Source organism: Rhipicephalus sanguineus, chromosome 10 (genome assembly GCF_013339695.2).
Source record: "Rhipicephalus sanguineus isolate Rsan-2018 chromosome 10, BIME_Rsan_1.4, whole genome shotgun sequence".
NCBI classification, from domain to species: Eukaryota; Metazoa; Arthropoda; class Arachnida; order Ixodida; family Ixodidae; genus Rhipicephalus; species Rhipicephalus sanguineus.
The window spans coordinates 61,347,209-61,369,157 of NC_051185.1; the positions used below are offsets into that span (position 1 = coordinate 61,347,209).

General features: G+C 48.6%; 1 protein-coding gene across 1 annotated transcript; it reads left to right on the plus strand.

Annotated features, from left to right (window-relative positions):
- The first annotated feature begins 1,024 nt into the window (after positions 1–1,024).
- Positions 1,025–21,600, plus strand: LOC119406425 (uncharacterized). Its single transcript, XM_037673170.1, has 11 exons — positions 1,025–1,102; positions 1,291–1,401; positions 3,401–3,718; positions 5,191–5,504; positions 6,059–6,398; positions 7,209–7,385; positions 8,408–8,605; positions 10,683–11,008; positions 12,883–13,167; positions 15,422–15,620; positions 21,081–21,600. The coding sequence occupies exons 1-11, from the start codon at positions 1,025–1,027 to the stop codon at positions 21,426–21,428; spliced, it is 2,694 nt and encodes an 897-aa protein (XP_037529098.1). The 3' UTR covers positions 21,429–21,600.
- Positions 21,601–21,949: the final 349 nt, after the last annotated feature.

A 21,949-nucleotide genomic window follows, 5' to 3' on the forward strand; every position in this document is an offset into this window, starting at 1 on the left:
CGATCCCGTGACATTCGAGATAGCAGTCGGGCACCATAACCACTAGACCACTGCGGCGACTCCCTGAAACTAAGGTGACGCTGTCAAATCAGTGACAGCGCCTGAGGTGCACCGCAAAGAGGCGAGTCCTATAGTGTACGTATGCCCAGCTGAAGTGGCAAATCATTAATAACGAAAAAAAAAAGAAAGCCTTATGAACTCCAGCTGTACAATCATCTAGACATTAACGTCAAGATTTAGCAACATGTAGTGTTGCCGCATTATATTTTGCTTCTTTTAACTGAAGTGAGCTGATTCAACATGCATTTTTATATTTTTCGTTTCTTTTCTACCCGTTTTGAAACTCTCTTTTCTTCTCCAATTGATTGAACCAGTAAGTTTTATTCCTCTACTTCCTACCATAAAAACTGGTTTTCGGCCCCTTTAAGCCTCACAATCATCAAGGAGAAGAAGAAGAAGAAGGAGACAAGCCCCGCGGCAAGGTGTTCTTTGCTAAGCGCATATCTGCAAGTGAGAGTGCGTTTTCTATTTCGTCCTAATCTCTAAACAAAGAAGCTTTCGAATGGTGATAGCAACTAGAACCATGCTTACGTCTCATGAAAGGTCCCGTTGCATTTTGTTCTCGAGCACAAACGGTTTCAGACCAGGCTGATCGCTTGTTTCTGTTTCTACATACTGTTTCAAACCGGGTACATGGCTTTCGTTGCCTCTGTTTTGCCTGCCGTTCTTTCACTTGCTAACGGTGTTTCAACGGCGAGGCTGCTCTAGGGCTTGTGCTGAGGACAGGTCAGTGTCCGCGTCGCATGTCACGCTCCGGTTCCCAGATGCACCCATAGATGGTGTAACTGTCTCGGTCGCCGACGAAGGGGCAGCCACACGGTCAAACGGGGAAGAGTGTTCAAGCGTGAATAGGGCCTAAAGTCACAGTAACAGGAACGAGTGTGGCAGCGGCTGCCACACGTCCTTTCCCGTGCATCTCTACTCTACAAAGAACGTAATCACGGGCAGCCACACGACATCGCAAATGGTCACAGAAACTCGCAAGGGAAACACAGACCGCAACTCCGCTGTTTCTATAGAGTTCACACTGGGTGGAACAGGGGTAAGTTTTTCTAAAGTTGCGAACGCTTTTATATTTCTAGCTAAGTGAACCTTCGAAAAATGGTTACGACGAGTAGTATCTAACGATTGAGATGCCCCCAAAGAGGTAAAAAAATGGATCTCCTCAGCGGGATCGTACACGTGCCGAAGGTGCTTCAAGTAATACTATAATATGGTGCTTTCATGCAGAGCCCGAACGTCGACATTTTTGCTGACTCATTGAGTCCAGAGTGTGCGATGCATGAAGAAGAGGAGGACGTCTCTACGAGTGACTCTAGACTGGACGTTACCGAACAGAAGGTAAGTGTTAGTATCTTGAGTGCTGGATCACAAACGCCGATATCCCCAGCGGTGCGAGTGAACTTGCAACTGTTTGACTAGCAATACTGATATTTTATATACCGCTACCTTTTTTCTAGTTGCCAATACTGCTCTGCTATGAGACCTAGTTATAAATACTACCAAATAAGTAGGCACCAGCCGCCGACGGAACCGTATACTGTAGTGAATGATCAGTTGGCGTAGGTGTGACGTAAAAGGAACCCATTCATTTGCATGTTAAGCGTCCACTGGCATCTTCATTAGCGCATGCGCGTGACACGGGTGTCGCGATACCCGGTTGACGCAGCCGGCGGTGACACCGACCCAAACAACGCGCATGCCCGAAAGCGGCAATTAAAAAAAATAAGCTAGAAAGACCCGATAGTCTGGAAGAACCATAAATTTTGTTACGATACACTACTGGTAAATATGGCGCTAGTGTCTATGGAAGCTGCAACACATGGCGCTGCCACCAGCATGGGAATGATGGGTAGTACATGGATTTGCCTAAGCTTCTTCTTTCGGCTCCGCGTGGCATTATGACTGGTAATGATTTAAAAGGGTCACCAGTCCAACTTCAAAGCTTTGACCCGTTTATGCTCACCAAATAAAATGAGCTTACGAGGTTCACAACAAGCCATTTATCTGAAACGAAAGCCAACACGCAGCAGTAAACACAGCCCAAAGTGTGTGGCACGTGGCGGCCTCCCGCGGCGGTAGCGATGACTATGCAGTTCACGATGCTCAAATCAGCCAATGGCCATGGACTTGGGTATATGGCACCGTGATTTCGGGATATGGCATTTGTCGAGTGAAGAGGGAGCGATTTCTGGCTGATTTTGATAATTCATTGTAAATTCTAGGCTGCGTGCAGCGCTATAATGTTTGGCTCACGTGTTCTCAGGAGCTTTGACTACCGGTCGGCAGCGTTTTCTGACCATGCTCAAAAAGTTTGTGCGTGTAACTTCTATCTCTTGTCCGGCGTCTTCTTGACTGGTTTTTGCCTCAGCGTCATGTACCAATTGACCCAGACTTCGACCTTATGCAAAAAGTTTGCAGGGCCTCTTAAAGTGATTACGCGGAGTGTGCTCGCGTCAGCGTGTTTTGTATGGGCGCATTACATTTGCTTTGAACGCACAACACTGACATCTCGCGTTGGTGGCTGCGAGTATAACTCACCGCATGGCCGGACTGACAGTTCTATGGTATCGTTAAGCTGTATTGAAACGGCGGATCAAATCGCGATGTGAGCCCGCGGATTGCGTACGACGTCACCATACCTCACCCGTTCCCGCCGTCCTCCGTCGGTCCGCGCAGAGCGATTTGCGAAACGACGGAGGCTCAAATCATAGTTTGAATCTTCGAGGAGAAGTTACGAAATGCTCCCTTGTAGCGTGAATTATTTCGTGAACGTCTTTCGTGAACGTCAAGGAATCCGTGACGTGCTTGGCGCTAAAGGGAGAAAATGGAAACGAGAGAAAACGCACAACCTTCCCGCTTCTAATAATAACATTTGGTTTATATGTATCAGAACCACTATATGATAATGAGACGCGCAGTAGTCGAGGGCTCAGGAAATTTCGACCATCTGGTGTTCTTTAACGTGCACTGATATCGCACAGTACACGGGCCTCTTGCATTTCACCTCCATCGCAATGCGACCGCCGCGGCCGTTCTGTTTCTAAGCACTTTGCAATAGCAATTATTTCTCCAGTATACGACAGTTATTATTTCTAAGCTTCAACTAATTCAGTGCGAACCGCCCAATTCTCTGCCGACCTCCAAAAGCGCGCCACAGTGTGTAGGCACTAAGCCACGTGTATAGAGGAAACGACGACGTGCCATTCATTCATTCATTCATTCATTCGATCGATCCTTTTCGCTGGACACTTCTGTACGGTACTTTATTCTGGTAGTTTAACACCTCAATCCTCAAACACTCCCACGTGGTGCCAACGACACAATCTGAATCTCCCAGGAAGAGGGCAATCAGGAGCAAACAGTGGACGACGAGCCGCCGACACGCAACGTTCTGCTCAAAGCGCGACCGCACGTGTTCGCCGTGTTCGAGCTGCTGACGCTGGTGGTCGTGGCGACGTACGCCTACTACAACCCCAAGCGCTGGCCGTGGCCCCTGCAGCTGAGCTGCGCCAGTCTGGACTGTTTTAACGTGCAAGCAGAGCTGCACTCGTCCATGGACCTGAGCGCCGAACCGTGCGACGACTTCTACCAGTACGTGTGCGGACACTGGGCCGAGGGTCACTCGCGCTACCAGGACCAGTTCCGATACCTGGAGGTGAGCATCGTACCGCTGTTTATTCCATGCACATCGAATACCACCATCATCTGTGTCGTTCTCTTTCGCGTTTTTCCGGGGAACCCGAATCCGAAGCCGTTGACCTGGTACAACGACGTCACAACCTGTTACCGAATCTCGAGACAAACGAGACCACCACCCCGCCCCAAGCTGACCAAGCGGCAAGAGATTACCTGGCGATTACACACAGTATTGCTATTGTCAATCATGCGCGAGCTGTGTCTAACTTTTGCGCTGAGCAGTTTAATAATGGAATACAAACTAGCACGATCCCACACTTCCTTTCCCTACCCGTATGTCTACTCACGTATCTACCCTGACCCCAATAGTCCCCATTGCTCACTATACGGGGTAATAGCCACTCTCTCCCATATTCTCTGGAAGTGCAGGTAAGACCCCCCCCCCCCCCCCCCCCCACCATTTCTACTGGTCACCCCCTCACCTGTGGCGTGGTAAGAAATATTTTCGCCCAACAACCCAGAGGTCCAGCTTCGGGTTATAAATATAGCCGGGGAGCTGGCTGGCAGTGGCAGCCCAACTCCCCTTATATATGACTCTAAAATTAATACAAGTTTTTCTTACTCGCGCTTTGCTCGTCTAAGTACGCAATACCAACTAGCCCGATCCGCCACTCTCCATTTGATGACCAATTTTCATGCATGCGAGCACATCTTAGCGTACACTAGCACCAATCACGGCCAGCTGATCCCGTTGATAACAAGGGGTAGGCCGTCACTTTGGCCACTTGCCGAGCGTAGACAGGTCGAGAAGGCATGATCATCGGAAAGAGATATAAGTTACCGGCCCAGGCTTTTGTTCTCAAGCTCATGCTTCAAGTGTTATTGCGTACGTGTCTGTAAGCAAAATGACACTGCCACTACAATATACGCATGCAATTCTACAGACCGTTTCTCTGGGAACGGGGAAAGTAACCTCGAACGAGCGCGCCGCACCGCCGTCCTAAATGCACCTGGTATGCGTGGATGGCGTAATAATAGTATCTTCGGTTTTACGTGCCAAAACCACGTTATGATTATGAGGCACGCGTGGTGGAGGGCTCCGTAAGTTTGGGCCTCTAGCCTCCGTCACAATGCGACCGCCACCGCTGGGATCGAACCCGCGACATTTGTGTCATCGGCCGAGCACAGTAAACACCGTTACCACCGAGGCGGACGTGCGGGTGGCATTAAATGCCAGCGACAGCTTAGCAAGGTTGTAATATTTGTGCGCATTAGAGTAATATTAGCGTGTGAACTTCGTGCTTAAAGTTGCTCACCAACAGCATGCGCCTGCGGTGCGCAGCCACATGTACAATTGCGCATACCAGAAAAACATGTCATATGACAGACAGATCGCGATGCGATAGCAAAATGGCAGCGCCTTCCGAGAAACGGTTTACATCATTATGAAAGGCAATACGCTCCCGCGGCGTACTTCTCCGCTTGACTCAGGCGAAGGTGTACATGAAAGTGAACGACAAGCTACGCGAGCGTTTCGAGGACCTGCCCCAGCCAAGCAAGCCCCTGAGCACGTCCGACAAGGCGGTCATGAGCTACGTGGCCTGCACCGAGGTGCTGCATCGGGGCATCGACGTTCCCTGGCTCATCGACAGCCTGCTGTTCCTGGGAAATGACAAGCCGGGTCACTTCCTCGCCACTTCCGGGAGCAAGAACGCTTCCGCCGAGGCGCTCGCCACGCTCGTCTCGCTCGCCATGGACTACGACCTGGACGTGCTCTTCGAAGTGGTCCTCACTCCTGATCTCACGTACGTCACCTAATAGAGAGGGGGGACTGGATAATGGTGTGTAATAAAACCGGTAGAATGTGAAAAAAAATCACGCGGTCTTCTATGCATTCGCCTAAGACGACTTGAAACCGAAAGCCGTCTAATTTTTCCTTCTCAGTCGATGGTACTGACCCTTCACTCAGCTCCTCGAAAGATTTCTGCACCTGACGTGGCTTTACACTGCCTCTGCGCTCCACCCACCTTTGGCCAAATGACGATGTTCTGTGATGACGTTATATGACGTCATGAAGCCGTCACAAATTTTCGCGTTTCGTGACGTTACCGCTTGGACAAGGTAACGCGCGTTGGTCTCCCAAAGTCTCGCGCATGTGTCGATGATCTTTGAGGTTATAATGACGTCACATGGGGCCGTCACCACGTGATGATATTTGCATCTCTCGTGTTGACGCCGACGCCGCGGGACGCTCACGCCGCAGACGGTCCATTTGCGCGTTTGATGATGCATATATAAGGCTTTCGCCTTAATAAACTCACGTCCACAATTGCGGCACCGCCTTCATTGTGGCATTCAGGTCCCAGCGCCGAAGCGTGCTGAGCGTGGCCCACAGTTCGTCCCTGCTGCGCTGGAAGCGGCATCGCGAGCGCTACCTGACGGCCGAGTCGACTGCTCGCTGTGTGCGCCAGTTCACGAGCGTCATGTCGTGCAACTGCAACCCGGAACCGGGCCTGACGGTCGCGCTTGTCACCATGGACGCTGAGGTGACCGCCAAGATGGCCGCCTCCGCAGCGACATCCGCCGGAAAAGGCGCACACATTCGGTTCCGCGACGTTCCTTCCGCTCACGCCACAGTCTGGCTGCGTGCGGTTCGTGACAACCTCAAGGCGGCGATCAAGGACGACGATGAGGACGATGTAAGTGTGCATGTATTATGATTCAAGTAGATGATAAATTTGCGTGTATATATATATATATATATATATATATATATATATATATATATATATATATATATATATATATATAGGGTGTCTGAGAGTGTGTGCGTGTAGGTAACGTTTTTGAAGAAGGCCGTGCTATGGCCTTCGTCAGAAACCCTTTCGTTTTTCAACATTGTGTCCTTTCTTTTGTTTGGAGCGATAGGTCTGCTCCTCCCGCTACAAACCCATAAAACGACCTTGTCTGCGCGCTTGACCTTGAAGCTAACTCAACTTCAATTTCCTCCTCTTCCTTCTCGCACTTGCGTCGTTATAACAACGGACATGCGCTGTGTTGTCTTGTTCTCCTCTCCCGCGCACCCCTCTCCGGCGGTCGGCGAGAGCCGCGACCCGGCGGGTGCGCGCACCTCGAGCCCTCAACTCCTCTGCCGCGCGGGCGAGCAGACACGCGGAACACCACAGCGGCATGCTTTCCGCGGTATTTGATGTTATCGCTCGACAAGCTTAGTGTAACTGCGTTCAACCAGGATATTTTATTTTCACTATATTTTTTCCCAGTCTGCCGTTCTGCTATTTGTGTTGGTACATGCGAGAGGCCTTTGCCCTGCAGTGGGCGTAGACAGGATGATGATGATGATGATGATGATGATGATGATGATGATGATGATGATGATTCTACAGATCAGTGTGTCGCGTCGAATGTCGTTTTGAATGGTGGTGTCAATAAACAGAGCAGAATTAACAAGGTGTACGTTCCTTCGATTTTCAAATACCGTTGCGCACCAGCCAAAGGAGACCTTACCCCGGAAGGCTTCCGGCTCCGCCAGACGTGGTGACCGCCAGGCCTGGAACCTGACCGGCGACAGCATGCTGTACACAACCGACCCGAGGCTCTTCGGCCTGATAGACGAGACATTGACACTGCATCCGGAGTCGCACGTGCGCTTTTACGTCGCCTTCCAGGTGAACAAAACATTCCCGTTTGTCACCACAAAATAATGCACGAATGTCTGAGTGAGGATTTCTATAGGCATGGTCATGTACATTCCGCATTCTTTTTGATATTTAAGTGTCCACTAAGCTATCGGCAAACAGCAGCCACGCTTAGCGATTCCCGGAGAATTGTACAAAGCTTACCGCGCTTTAAAAGCCTTGGCTGTCAGTTCGCATTGTATCTTTTACGTTTCATATGAGAGGCCTTCATTATCCAGATTATAACCAGTTGTTAAGTGCCCACCGGACAGAAGTTAAGTATAGAACGAGCAGGAATGTAACTCAAGAGGTAGTAAGCGGAAGCCGGAAGTTACTTGACTGAGTAGAAGTGGCATTGCGTAAGGTAGGTATGACCGCGTTACACCAGCTGCGTTTTATTGCGATGGGAATTATATAGACACTCGAGGCTCATTTTACCCGTCACCGTCATGTTCTGTAACAAGTGCAAATCGATAACTTCGCCGTCCGCTTCGTATGTTCTACCTGCGAGCGAAAGCTGCAAACAGACGCGACCGAAGCAGAGATCAAGCGCGGCTGTCTCCGTCGGGCGAAGGAGCATGAAGGGGTGCCGGTGGTTGGCTGCGACACTCGGGCAGCAAATGCTAACTTTGATCAAAGAGGTGCGCGTTAATTAGACAGACTCCTACTCTTGTACTTGCTGTGCTATCACTGCTTGCATCAATTTGAGGCGACAGACAGCACGAAAACCGATTCTTTCCCTGGAGCGGAGGTATTCCCTTACGCCAGCGTTTTGTAGAATTACATTAAATCGAATCCTAAAGTAGTTCGCTGCTAGCCTGACTTCGTGTGACATTCCACTTTGTTGCTATCGCATTCATTACTTGGCCCTTGCGCGAAAATGGTGACAATATTTTTAAGTGTCACCTGATCTACTACACAACACCAAGAGCACAGTCAGAAAAACACGGGGACGTACGCAGAGGAAGCCTTGGCTGTCAGTTTGCAATCTATATTTGCGTTCGATCTTTCAGGTTGTGCGAGCTCTGGCGCCGTTCGCTTCGTACCGCCTCACACAGTCGCTGTTTAGCGACGACAACGCGACGGCCGTGTACCTGTATGTGGCTGACGCATGCGCAGCAGCCGCCAGCAAGCTCACCTCTTTCGCCCTGGCGACGTTCGTCTTTCAAGGTGTGATGACGGCGCGCCGAGTGCAGCTCGCACACGAACAGGTTGGTGTCTGTCAGGACGCTCAGTTTTCGGTTCCCATAATATTGTCACGTGGTTCTGACGATTAAGAAGACGACATATTCTAACAAACTGCGCAGCAGGATAGGACACAAACAACGAAAGAAGAAACAAACGAGCCCCAGACTCTCAACTGTTTCATTGAATATACGTATCGCCCTTATATAGCCCCAGCAAGTCTTCTAAGGGTCTAAGCAGTTCGCGTATCTTCGTTCCACGTGCTACAGTTGACTACGCTGTCTTGATTGATGGAAATCCCTAACCGGTTTTGCTTTTTTGCGTTGTTATTGACAGCGTCGCATCATCCTTTGCTGGGGCTATATAAAGTTGATACGTATTTTCAATAAATCAGTTCTGAGTCTGCACTCATCTATCTCTTCTTTCTTTCCTTGTGTCCTCCTGTCCTGCTGCGCAGTTTATTAGAAGATGATCCCGTACCAAGTGGCTAACTTTTGACGCCAGTTAAGAAAGGAACAGCCGCACAGAGATCAACACGCCTGTCTATACTCCGTTTCATACATCAGGCGAAACGTGGTGGAAGCTATAATAATAATATTAATATCTGTGATTTAACGTCCCAAGACCACGATATGATTATGAGAGACGCCGTAATGGAGGGCTCCGGAAATTTCGACCACCTGGGGTTCTTTAACGTGCACCTAAATCTAAGTACACGGGCCTCAAACATTTTCGCCCCCATCGAAAATGCAGCCGTTGCGGCCGGAATTCGATCCCGCGACGTTCGGGTCAGCAGTCGAGTGCCATAACCACTAGACCACCGAGGCGGGGCAACGTTGTCGAAGCTAGCGAGACTTCTTGCAGTAGATGCGTTCGCACCAAGAAATAGTTCTATGATTGTGCCACCTGTAAGGTCATTAATTCCTTTCCTTGTGTTTACACTAAGCAATACATGAAGATGTTATGTGCCTTAGAAATAAACAAACTGAGCTCTTTATAGTGTTGTCAATAGGTTGTTCTGGATCGCTTAGCGTCTATTTATTCCCTGTGTCAAAGTTCTGTATGAAAGTCTGTACTATGTATGAAAGGGAGTATAAGACGCCTGAGCATCGCGCTCGGGACTGCACGCACGGGCCACATCTGAAGATAACACGGGCTTTGACATAGGTCACATCTAAGCGTGCGCGGCCGCCATGAAGAGCCTGCCTTGCATTATCTATCCCCGTTTATTGCCGCGGCTACAACTGTTTTGGCCATCAGAACCGTTGTCGATAGGGCATGGCCCCAGAAAGAAAAAGAAAGAAAAGAGCTGGGAAACGCCGGGTTCGGCGCCCAGTGCAAGATATGCTGCAGGATTATCCTCGGTTAGCGGTGTCATCATTACGGCAGCCCGTCGCACATATAATAATTATTATTGGGGTTTAGCGTTCCAAAACCACCATATGATCATGAGGGACGCCGCAGTGGAGGGTTTCGGAAAATTCGACCACCTGGGCTTCTTTAACGTGCACCTAAATCTAAGTACACGGGCCTCTAGCACTGTCGCCTCCATCGAAAATGTGGCCGCCGCGTCCGGGATTCGATCCCGCGACCTTTGTGTCAGCAGTCGAGCATCGTAACCACTAGACCACCGTGGCGGCTTGCACATATATCGCACGTTTTCTTTTTCTTGTTTTGTTCTGCGGCGCTGTTCCGCAGCGTCACAGTATATTCACCACGGTATGTCACCACAATATATTCGTTAACGCTGCCCCGCAACAGCTACCGAATTTATTTGGTGACAACCTGAGATTTCAGCACGACATCCGTAGCATATGCTTCACGTTATTGTTTACTAGTAATACAATTCATGACTTAATTCCTGTTTATTCAAAACTGTTCTTTGTTAAGCTACATTGTTCATAGTTTTACGAAGCAAGTAGCGAAACCTTAAAAACCACAGGAAGAAAAAAATAGTATGGACATAAACCAAAAGGATGTGCTCTTTTTGTTCATTCTTTTCTATTCTTACGGATTAACCTTGCGCCATACCCATTGTAGATTCTGTTATGTTGCCAAAAGGATGTGGATGTCGTGGTCACGGCCTCTTCTCGCCCCTTAAAGGTTGACGCGCTGCGAAACGAGACGATGGCGTCCTTGTCGTGGCTCGAGCGCGGCGAGCAAGAGGCGGCTCGCCAGCGGTTGTCCTCCCTGCGCTCGGTGGTCGCCTGGCCCGAACGGCTCAACTCCAGCGATGCCCTGGACGCTTACTTCGCCGACCTACCGGACTTCCGCGGCTACTACGTCGAGGTCTACCTGGACTCGGTCAAGGCCCTCAGGAAGAGGGACAAGCTGCGACTGCTGTTTGCGGCCGACTCCAGTGGTGTCGCCAACGTTACGGGACAGCTCGCTGGGCTCCCTGAAGAAGTCGCTCCTATTCAAGGATTCAGGTTTAATTTTTTTTTTGGGGTTTTAACGCGATAGCGTTCGAGTGCTCGTTTCGCAAAAATTCCGCCGTTGGCGTCGGTGACGGCGTCGCTAAAAATGTCCGTGACCGAAAAATCGAGAAAGATGCAAATAAAATAAACAATTAAAAATCCTCGGTCTCATTGAGGATCGAACCCGGGCTGCTTGCGTGGCAAGCAGGTGTCTTACCACAAAGCCACGATGTTACTTGCAACTGCTTCGGAAAAAAAAACACTACATAAATGCCGTGTAGTGGAAGGAGTTTCCTTAACGCATTTTGTTCGGCAGGTGTTACGACGAAAATGGGCCCATTCAGCGATTTGTAGGCGCATTGGTAAGGCCATCAAACTACGTTTTTGCGCGACGCCATGCTTCGAAAAAAGCCGGGATAGTGCACCCATCGCCGCTAAAAACACACACAAACTTGCAAACAGCTACAAAAACGCACAACTATGTCCACCTAGCGCAAAACATATCAAGCAAACCGCAAACATTAGATAATGTGCTGCCATCTGTGAGGCATTGTGAGAAACATGTCTCGATTCTAGCACAGGGAAGTGCATTAGGTCGAAAAGCTGTACCATTACACCGCGCGCGCTCGTGTGTGTGTCTGTGCGCGTGTGTGTGCACGTGTGTGTGTTACAACACACATTAATAAGTATGCACATAGCGGTTGAAGTGCCCACTACGGGCCGGATTTCGCTTTCGCATTCAACACTTAAAGACGAAGCTTAAGGGTCCCCCAATTTTTTAAGCATGTAGACAATGCATAACGCTGTATGCAGGCGTGGCACGGCTCCCATTAAAGAAGTAGGGTGAGGTATTAAAAGGACCGACAACTGCCCAGAACATGAAATGAGATGTCTCCACAGATGGAAGGATTGTCCGTCGCATTGACTCAAACCAACCCTGCCTTTTTCGCGAGAGATGGATTTATATTTTTATTTCTTAATTGAAAGTCGCGAAAAATGACCTGTGGCGCCTCTGGCTGCAAAAACATGAATGATCCGATGAACCCGGCCACGTGAACGTCGACTGCTGTACGCGGTCGACGATTTTGTTTGTTAGTATTGAAATATTGTTCGTTTCTTTATTTTTCCTTCCCTCTCCCTCTTTTGTTTGCGCGGTCATAAAGCATGCCCTTGTTCCTTGGGGAGATCCACGGTGCCGCTCCGTCAGACGAAGGCATGACATCATCGTCACGTGGTACGCTCTCTATGGCGCGGGGACGTGCATATCTCGGTTGCGAGAATCGCTGCGCTTCGTAAGCTTGTTGGCATCGCTTATATCTTGAATTTCGAATTATTTTACGATGGTTAAACCCTTTCAGGCCTAAATTAATTCTATCCAGTGTAAGCAACAGGTTTTTACCATTTCAGATTAGCAAGATCATAGTAGTACCCCAAAAGATGAAAAAAAAAGTCTATGCTCACATTATTTAATGAAAACTAATTAGTGACTGAATCAAGTAATTAACCGATTACTATTTTATATTATTTATTAATTAATATCCTAAAATTAGATCGATTGTGTAAAATAGCACCAATAGGCAAAATTCAAACTTCCTATACAAAACTAAAATAGGTGCCCTACATCCGCCGGATGAAAGAAGCTGCCTCAGTGAATTGCGGGAACAGCGCAAGCGCTTCTGTAATTACTTCGTTAACACGTGACCTCACTTTCTTGAGTGTACCACGTTGGCAGCATAAGTAGATCAGATGCTAAATATGAGCTGTAGAGGGAGAACAACCTTTTTTTTCTACCAGGAGGTAGCTGACTGATCTGCAAATTTGATGACCCCAATTGGAATCATTGTGTCTGAAAGGGTTAAAGTTCTCGTACGAATACCGATGTGCAGGCCGTCAGTGCGGTACAGTCCTTGGCTGGACAGCCTGCTCATATCACCGGGAACGCTGTTCGAGCCGGTCCTGTTTGCTGCCGATAGTGACAACCAGACGGTGATCGACGACGTTGGAGACGGCAACAACGCCACGGCAGCTGCTGAGGGCATGGTGGTGGCTCTGGCCCTGGCCGGACTCGGTCACCTCGTGGCGCACGAACTGTGGCACGCGGCGCTCGGCGAGCGCACCGCGGGCACCTCGCCGGAGCCGGACATCACCCTGACCGGAGCTCGAGTCCGCAGGCAATGATTTTTTACCACTCGCGCAGCCCGCCGCCGGTGCCTCAGTGCTTACAATGCTCGGCTGCTGACCAGAAAGTCGCGGGTTCGATCCCGGCCGCGGCCATCCCATTTCGATGGAGGCGAAACGCTAGAGAGCTGCTTCTGCCACGCGTAGAAACTCACAGGGTCCCTTATGCATTCACATGAGACGACTCGACGGCGAAAGCCATCTCCTCCTCTCAGTTGGTGTGTTGATCCTCCCCTGCCCTTTTCCGAAAGCGTTCTGCAAGTAACACAGTTTTGCACTGCCTCCAGGATCGGAGGCATTGCAAGCTTTCTACACCTCACCTGCAGGGTTTTCCACTGCCTCCGTGATCGGCCCACCTTTCACCAAGCGACGATGTCTTGCGAAGGCGTCATCATGTGACGTCACAACGACCATGATGAATTCATAAATTTTCGTGATCTGTGACGTCATCACGTGATGATGCTTTCTTGCATCACTCGTGTTGATGCCGACGCTGCGGGACGCCGACGGTCACTTTTCGCATTTGATGTGGAATCTGAGGCGTTCGCCTTAATATTCAGGCGAAAGCCTAGCATGCCTCAACAAACACGAAAAGTCACCGTCGGCGTCAACACGAGTGAAACAGGAAATCTTCACGCGATAAGTCACCCTATGATGTCATGGTGACGTCACAGGTAACTACAATTCGTGACTGCACCAGGACGTCATAGTGACGCCACTAACGTGACATCACATGATGACGTCATAACATGACATCGTCGCTTGGTCATAGGTGGGCTGATCCCGGAGGCACGCGAGCTGCAGAAAAAGCTTTCGGTGCCTCCGATCTCGGAGGCAGAGCAAAACCATGCTATGTACCCGAAAGCTTTCGGGGGCGGGCGGATCAATGCAACCGACTGAGAAGGAAAAGAAGAAGGTGGCTTTCGCCTTCGAGTCGTCTTAGGCGAATGCATAAGGGACCCTGTGAGTTTTCGCGTTGCGGAAGCGTCGACTCACACCAGGCGTCACAGATTGCTAATTGCGTAATCAGTGAAGGGCCATGGTAGGGGCTAGTTGGTTGTACATATTTGACACTTGCGACGTGCTGTTTGAACACGAAGGCACACGAAAAACAACAGGTAGAACACACACGAGCGCGAATCAGTGAGTAATCAGAGTAGTGTAAAGCTGCCCACCCATTACAAGGGGCTCAGAAATAATTCGTCACCATTATCATCATCGGCCACAACATCAACAAAGTGGGCAGCTACATAGGTGCACGTCTTGCCTTCCAGACTCGTAGTGGGTACTTCGCTGCTTCGCAAAATAGGGAATAATGGCGTATTTGGGTACTTCGCAACTGTTCTGGCTGTAGGCGCCCTAGTACAGTTTCCATAGGCGAGTGCCACGCTCACAGACGTTCGTTTCCTCACGGCACGGTTTAGGTATCCTCCGGGAAGCGAAGCATAATACAAGTGAATCAAAACGCGATGCCAAACGGGCCAGAAACACTATCGCGTTCCATTCTTAAACTTCCAGCTTAACCGTCCTTTCATTTTTCTTTAAATCTGGCGCAATTAACTTAACAATTGAAGGGGCCTGACGTTCCATAACCACGATAGGACTTGTTATACAGGCTGTTTATTTTTTTTAGACAATGCAGATTTTTCATGAAAATCCTGCGATAGTCAGGCTCCTATCCTTTTCCCCCACGAACTGTACGTCGATGTAGAAAAACCTTGCCGCAGCTAAAGTGACGCTGAAGTGACTAATTCACAAGAACTCGTTAATTAACCTTTTAATGATTGACTTCAAGGCCCTTGTTAATATGCGAAAGATTTAGGCCGTCACAAATGACGGCGTACCCATTTTTTCTTTAGACTGGCAAAAGTTGCAAGCAATTTAAGATATTCTTCAACGAATTTTGAGCGCGACATCAAAACTGACCGCGCCCAGCGCGCAGAAAACGCGAAAGCTCTGTTACGTCGGAACGGAACTGCCCGTTACAGAATTTTCATTTCTAAAAAACGGACACTCAATAAATTGGGACGGCATATAAACAAGGGCCCTCAAGTCAGTCATTAAAACGTTAATTATCGAGTTTCTGTTAATTAGCTCCTTCTGTGTCACTTTAGCTTTGGCAAAGTATTTGCACCTCGACGTAGACTTCGTGTACGAAGACGACAGTAGCCAGATTGCCATGGCGTCTATATTTAAAAAGCTGTATTGTCTTAAAAGAACACGCTGATATCTATATCACACGCGCAGGCATGCCTGTCTCACCGACGTCTATAAAGGAGCCGCGGGCGTCGCCGGCATTGGGACCGCGAAGAACACCGTAGCATCGCGTCTCACTAAGGGGGCCTCCGAGAACCTGGCCGACGTCGCCGGACTCCAGGTGGCGTACGCGGTGTACGCTGCTTCCGCGGCCGACCACGGAGCAGCCGCCACCAAGAGCGAGACCAAGGTGAAACACGCTGTTAAATGTAGACCTCTCCGGCTTCTGTGTTTATTCGCAGTTCACGAATGAACGCAGAAACTCCAACCAACGCGTGTAGGAAAATGGCGCGCTGCTGTTAAAGTGATGAGAAATCGTTGAACAAAAAGTGTCGCTGCAACCAACGTGTCAACGACAAGTGGACTTGTCTTCTTCAAGACAGCAAGTCGTCGTCCTCATTTTGCTGCCTTCACGAATGAAAGTCCACACGTCGAAACGTTGGTTCCAACTACATTCCCTGTGCAAGAAGGGTTTTTTTTTCAACTCTTCTAAGCATCTACCTTCCCCTGAACCTGTCTTGTTTGGAAGTCCCGTTGAAGCACTAAAGGAGTACCGACACAAAAGTTTGAAGGTGCGATAACTTGTAGGATGTACTTAAATATGTGGAGAGACACGCATCTACAAAATATCACGGGCTAATGTGGTCTAGGACATATTTAAAAACAATTTTAAAGTGAGTGTCACTGAACTGCACACGAAACGCCTCACCCCACGACATTGACACCAACTTGTTTTCAATGTAAGCAGCCAACAACCATCTGTATGAGAAGTTTGTGTTGGCTGCTCTGCTCCTTGCGAGCGCTCTCTCCTAAACAGACCTCTTCAACGGAAGAGTGAGCACCTCCTTTAAGGACTTGCACCGGAGTACAATAAGGCCCCGTGTAATTTGTACAGGGACTTTAGAGTACTAAGCCTGAAGTCATTGCCGCGGCAGTGCCTTTTTGGGGGGTCACGCCACATCCCAGAGGGGATTATGGCAGCACTCATGAAGCCTCCGTTGAAAAGAGTTGTCAACTCGGACCTTATGTGCGCGTAGTTTTGTGTGCCCAGCTATGTTTACTTAACCCTTTCGGCCCTGGCGGTGTCAATTGACACCATCACACAACATTTCCCCTAGCACCTCGGAAATGAAACCAAAACTGCTCGTTCTTGGGGGAATACTTTTTCATTGATCCTCACTGCGATTGACACCAAAATTGTGGCCTGCTTGCGGAGCTGGGAGTCGCAAAGAAGAAGAAGCTTGACCGAAGTCATGGGTGACGCCGAGGCGGGTTATCTAAGGCGGGTAGGCGCCATTTTCGGGACGACGTACCGAAGCTGTTTCAGTGAGTATCACACTGAAAAGTAAGACGTGGTTCACATTTTGTTTACTCTACTGAATAGCAGGAAAAAAGATGCCATTTTTCTCATTTCACAACCGCTGAGCCCTGATGACCTAATTTGATGTCATGTCTATAAATCCATTAATACTTGCACCCCTGGCTCAATTTTTTGTTTGTGATCTTCTGAGGTCATAACTATGAGGAAAACACGCACAAAAATGTCCCCGACCAAAGTAAAAAATCCAGGGCTGAAAGGGTTAAAATTGTGGGCAACTCCACACTAATTAAGTGAATACTGGGGTAGTGCAATGAACGCCCTGTCTCTGTTTCTCTTTTCGCAGCATTTTTTCGCGCCCGCACCTCGGGATCGGCTCGATACCGGCGTTTCGCTTGCGTTTCTCTGGCTGTCACCTTGGGGTTTTCCTTAGGTTTTTGTGGTTTGGTTGTTATGACCTTTTTTTCCTAAAGTAGGGTTGAGCAATCGACGTAGTCGTTCTTCCTCTGCTCGCTTAGCCCTGACGGCGGGATCCGCTCTTCGTCGGCACTGCCATTCTCGGGCGAGCGCACGCTGTCGCTCTCGGCGAGACTCCTCAGCGGCTTCCATGGCTTTACTATGTCTCCCGAAATCGAAAAAGAACAAAAAATAAGAGGGGGATGCCCGTTCCACATATGTATGCCAGGCTCAAATCCAATTAGAAATAAAGGATTCGGTGAATTATCGCAAGGAAAATGGAACGCATCTCCACGAAGTGAATGATGACGAGTGGGCGAAGCTAAGTCCTAAGGTCCATAATGTCTACGTTGACTAGTATAAAGGGTTTGTGCTTGTAGGAGTTTTATATTGTTTTGTCACAATTATGATTGACATTAGTGTACTGTATGTTCAACCTTTTTTTGTGTGTATGTCTAACATATGTTACCCGAACATCGCCCCATATAATGTAAATTCAGTGACATAAAATGACAGAGTCGACGGAAGCTCGGTTCTAAGGTCCATAATGTGTACGTTGAAATAGTCGACTAGTATAAAGGGTTTGTGCTTGTAGATGTTTTATGTGGTTCTGTCACAATTATGATTGTTGTTCGTCTATTGTGAACCTTTTTGTATTCACATACACACAAGCGTTTCGACTACAGCAACGGTTTTCTAACCGCCATGACAGCGGACAGTGAGCGTCGACGACAAAGCTAGGTCCTAAGGTCCATAATGTCTACCTTGAAATCGCCGACTAGTATAAAGGGTTTGTGCTTCTAGGTGATTTATATTGCTCCGTCACAATTATGATTGATATTAGTCTATTGGTAAACCTTTCTTAGGGGATTTTACACGGCGCTGTGCCGTGAGCACGGACACCACACAACGGACAAGCCTAGACCCTAAGGTGATTCGCCCCTAAAAATTCTGAGAGTAAAAACCAATTGGTAAAAATAACATTGTAATTGGTTACTCATTTTCTGCAACGTGTAGAAATCTGCGAGAGGGTGAACAGGGGAAAGTCCCAGGCAGTTGCCGACAGCTCTGAGCATGTCCTTCGGCAGTGGCATGCGGCAGTTTTAAATTGCGGTAGTTGGGAAGAAAATAATAGTTATGCGAGGAAAACAATTAGTAGTGCCGTGATAAATGGCTACTGAAAGCATACGATGGATGATGCTGGTTGTGACGGTTAGCTTAGTGTTTTTGGTGATGTTAGTGCTTTGCTTGCGGAGGAATCCTCGCTTTTATTGGCGTAATGCACAAGCAAAACAGTAACATGCGTGCCCGCAACAGCGTTATGCATTATGCAGGAAGTGTAAAGTATGTATGCGAATATAGGTATATAGCGGTAATCCTGAGCATGTCTGTAATTGTGTTGGTAGTTGTGCGTGCATGTGTTTCTGTATGCGTTTGTGAAAGGAATGGTGAGGTGATGAAATTAGAGGAATGGTATGGTTACGACTGATCTTGGGACTCGGAAATGCGTCAGAGGAATGTTGGTGGTGGGGTGGATTTACTATAAAAGAGGAATATGTCATTATTGAAATTAGCTGTTATAGCAGAGCACGTGATCATTTGGTGGTTAATAGTTTTGGGTAGTGTGTGAAATCGAGGTAGCGCCAGTCGACGCCTCCCTATTGGATGGATGAATGAATGGGTGCTATGAGCGTCCCTTTTTTATAACAGGGCGGTGACATGTGTGCTACCAGGCTCGACAAAAAAAAAAAGCTTTTTTTTTAAGTTGGCGTAATGCCTTGTCAACTACGATTAAGTCAATTTTACTATAGAAAAAAAATTTCACAGCCTAGTCCTCTCCCCTTGCGGCAGTATGTCCTTGCTTTTCTCGCTATTTATTTATGTCCTTTCATTCTAGTTTTCTGCCACCAATACTCTAACCACCTTTTGCTTATTTCTATCGCGGGCGCGTTAGGCTTTCCGTTGTTGTCCCTAAAACGCAAGGCTTCATGTAGGCTCGCGCCCGAACTTACACCTGGGTGGATATCTCCACAATCCACAGAACATGCTCCGTCGTTTCCATATCTTCCCCACTGCATCCCCACATTCATAGAGTTAATATACTGACTCTAGAGGAAAAGCTCCCCATAAGGCCCACGCATTGAAACCTATAACCGCATGGGTTCCGCCATGATGGAACAAAACGAACGTTGCCAGATCCTGAGACGCTCGCTATATTTGACGCTAGTAATCAGTTTTAATCCAGCAACCTAAGTCAGATACGCGCTGTTGGCGCTGTCGGGGAACATCTGCTGTGTTTTGATGCGTGAAGCCGTATGTTATTGTAGCGTTGTCTGTGCAGCTGGCCCGACTGATAACAGTTAAGATTTCCATCTGTTTGTGCATGGTTTTTTGCAGGCACGCCCTAATGGCACGCGCTAATAACGCATAACGAATACAGTTTCTCTGTTCGCTGGCACATGGGTCACTCGACGGCACGGTGGTGGTAGTCTATCACCGTGCACGACGGATTCGCAGCTCGAAGCAAAGAGCGTAGGCCGTGTTAGTGCGGTGCTTTGACTTGTAATGACGAGACACCTGCATCCACATTCTTTTTCCGCTCATTGTTGTACTTCAGCGCAGAGAGCCCTAAAGCAGAAAAATGTCGATTGCAGCATGCAGCGGCGAATGTGAGTGAGGCGTCACCCGAAAGCTTCAGTCAAAGCTGATGTTACACAGCACACGAAGTTGTATCGCTGTTACAAAGACTAAAAAAAAATTTCGGTTGCGCCTCCTTGTCTTATCTCTTCTTTGCCGTCCGTCCTGGTTTGCACTGAAGTTTTCAGCTTGAAAGAAAAGAGGCTGTATCATGAAGTCGAGTTGTTGATACGCGGCGACAGAAAATGCACACTACGGGACATTATGACAACTACGATATACACGACGCGCAAACCGGCGCAATCAGCCGCGAGCCCACACTCGTGCACACTCTATGGTTGATGTTGATATCATGGCGTCATCTATTAAACCGGCCTGCAAACACTCCTTCCCGCGCGCAGTAAATTGGATAAATATGCATTGTATTTTTGCGTAAAAGTATTCAAAATGCACACAAAACAATATCCGCACGTAGTTATTTGTTCAAATGCTTCTTTAGGATTGATATGGCGAGTATTGTGAGCGTTGTATAATGCTAATTTTTGGCACATCTTTGAAGTAACGTGACGGCAACAATGACAACGTTCCATGATGTGAACGTTCTTTTGGTTAGCGCTCTCGCGGCCCAGCTTTTCCTCGAGAGCCAGTATATTAACCTTATGATTGGATGCTGCGTGGGAGCGCCCCTAGTGGTGAACCCTCAGAAGCTTTCCGATGATGGAATGGTGGCGCCCTCTCTCGGCCTAGCGGCGAAGCTCGGCTGCTGTTTCACTTGGAACTGCCTGACCATACCGCCGTTCGCCTTCGGTCTATAAGTGGCTTGCACTTAAAAACCTTACGAGGTCCCACCTCTCCCGGTAGTCTCTGAAGCTGAAACTGCTACTAGGCGATATGAAACGTCTTCAAATGATTAACCGTCCCGCGCTAAAGCAAACGAGGCTTCCAGCCCTGATAAATGTGTTATTCGCTACTTATTGCAACAGAAAAAACAAGAAGTAAGTTTTTTGTGCCAGTACTCCTTCAATATGGTAGGTTATGAAATACTTTGGGGTTCTGCAGAGCGCGTCTTAATACGCAGCGAGCTGCTCCCATGAGGGGACCGGAAGGACAAGGCTCTAGTGAGAGGGAACTATTTCTCGAGGCACATGTGGATCAGTAGCAAACCCATCACGCTTCTTTTCGGAAGAGAGTCTCCTCTGCCTTCTGGACTTGTCACTGACCGTAGGTCTATACACGCAGGCGGGTAACGCTACGGGGGCTGGCTCGTGGATCTCCCGGGTCACGGGGTTCACAGAACGCGAGCTGTTCTTCATCGCCTCCTGTTTCAAGTGGTGCGCGTCCGTGGCGGACGACGTGGTGTCGGGCTCGCTGGGCTTCACGCCCGCGCGGTTGCGTTGCAACGTCCCCGTGGCTTTGACCAGTGGCTTTGCCGAGACGTTCGGATGCAGCAAGGAGCACCGAATGTCCCGCATCGCCGCAAATTACTCGTGCACTTCACCCGGAAAGCCGATCGCGCCTTCAATCCCTGTGTCTACCGGAAGGAAGCTTTCCGGTGTCGATACTGTCAAGACGAAGACTGCACCTTGACGATCGATGCTTCGTTTGATCGACTGGCGTCGACGTTTCCATTACAACTATTTCGTTCATTTATGGTGCATAGCAGAATTTCGCGAGAGCGCATTATCAGTGAAAGTGGACGCTGCAGCTCACTGCGACCTCTTTTATTAAACGGTTTGAGCATGACTGTTCGCAATTAATACGACAAAAACAATCTGTAACGTGTACGTTATTTCTCAAAATCAACGCCACCAACAATGTAATAACGTGATTTAACTCCACGATGGATCGTTGGACCATGTGGATGGTCACTATCAGCGTGAAGAAAGGTATGCGGCTGTATAGATATTTCGAGGAGTTTCGCCGCAAAGGCCAAGCAATAAATGTGATAGCAACAAATTGGAATGTTATTCCCAGGATTTGGGGGACATATGTACGTGGCGCCATCTCTCGGCGGCAGCAACGGCGTCCTGTCATACCTGAATGGGAAATAGGCGAAAAAAGATGATAAAAATACGTGGAAAAATCATACCTGACGAAAAAAAAAGCTA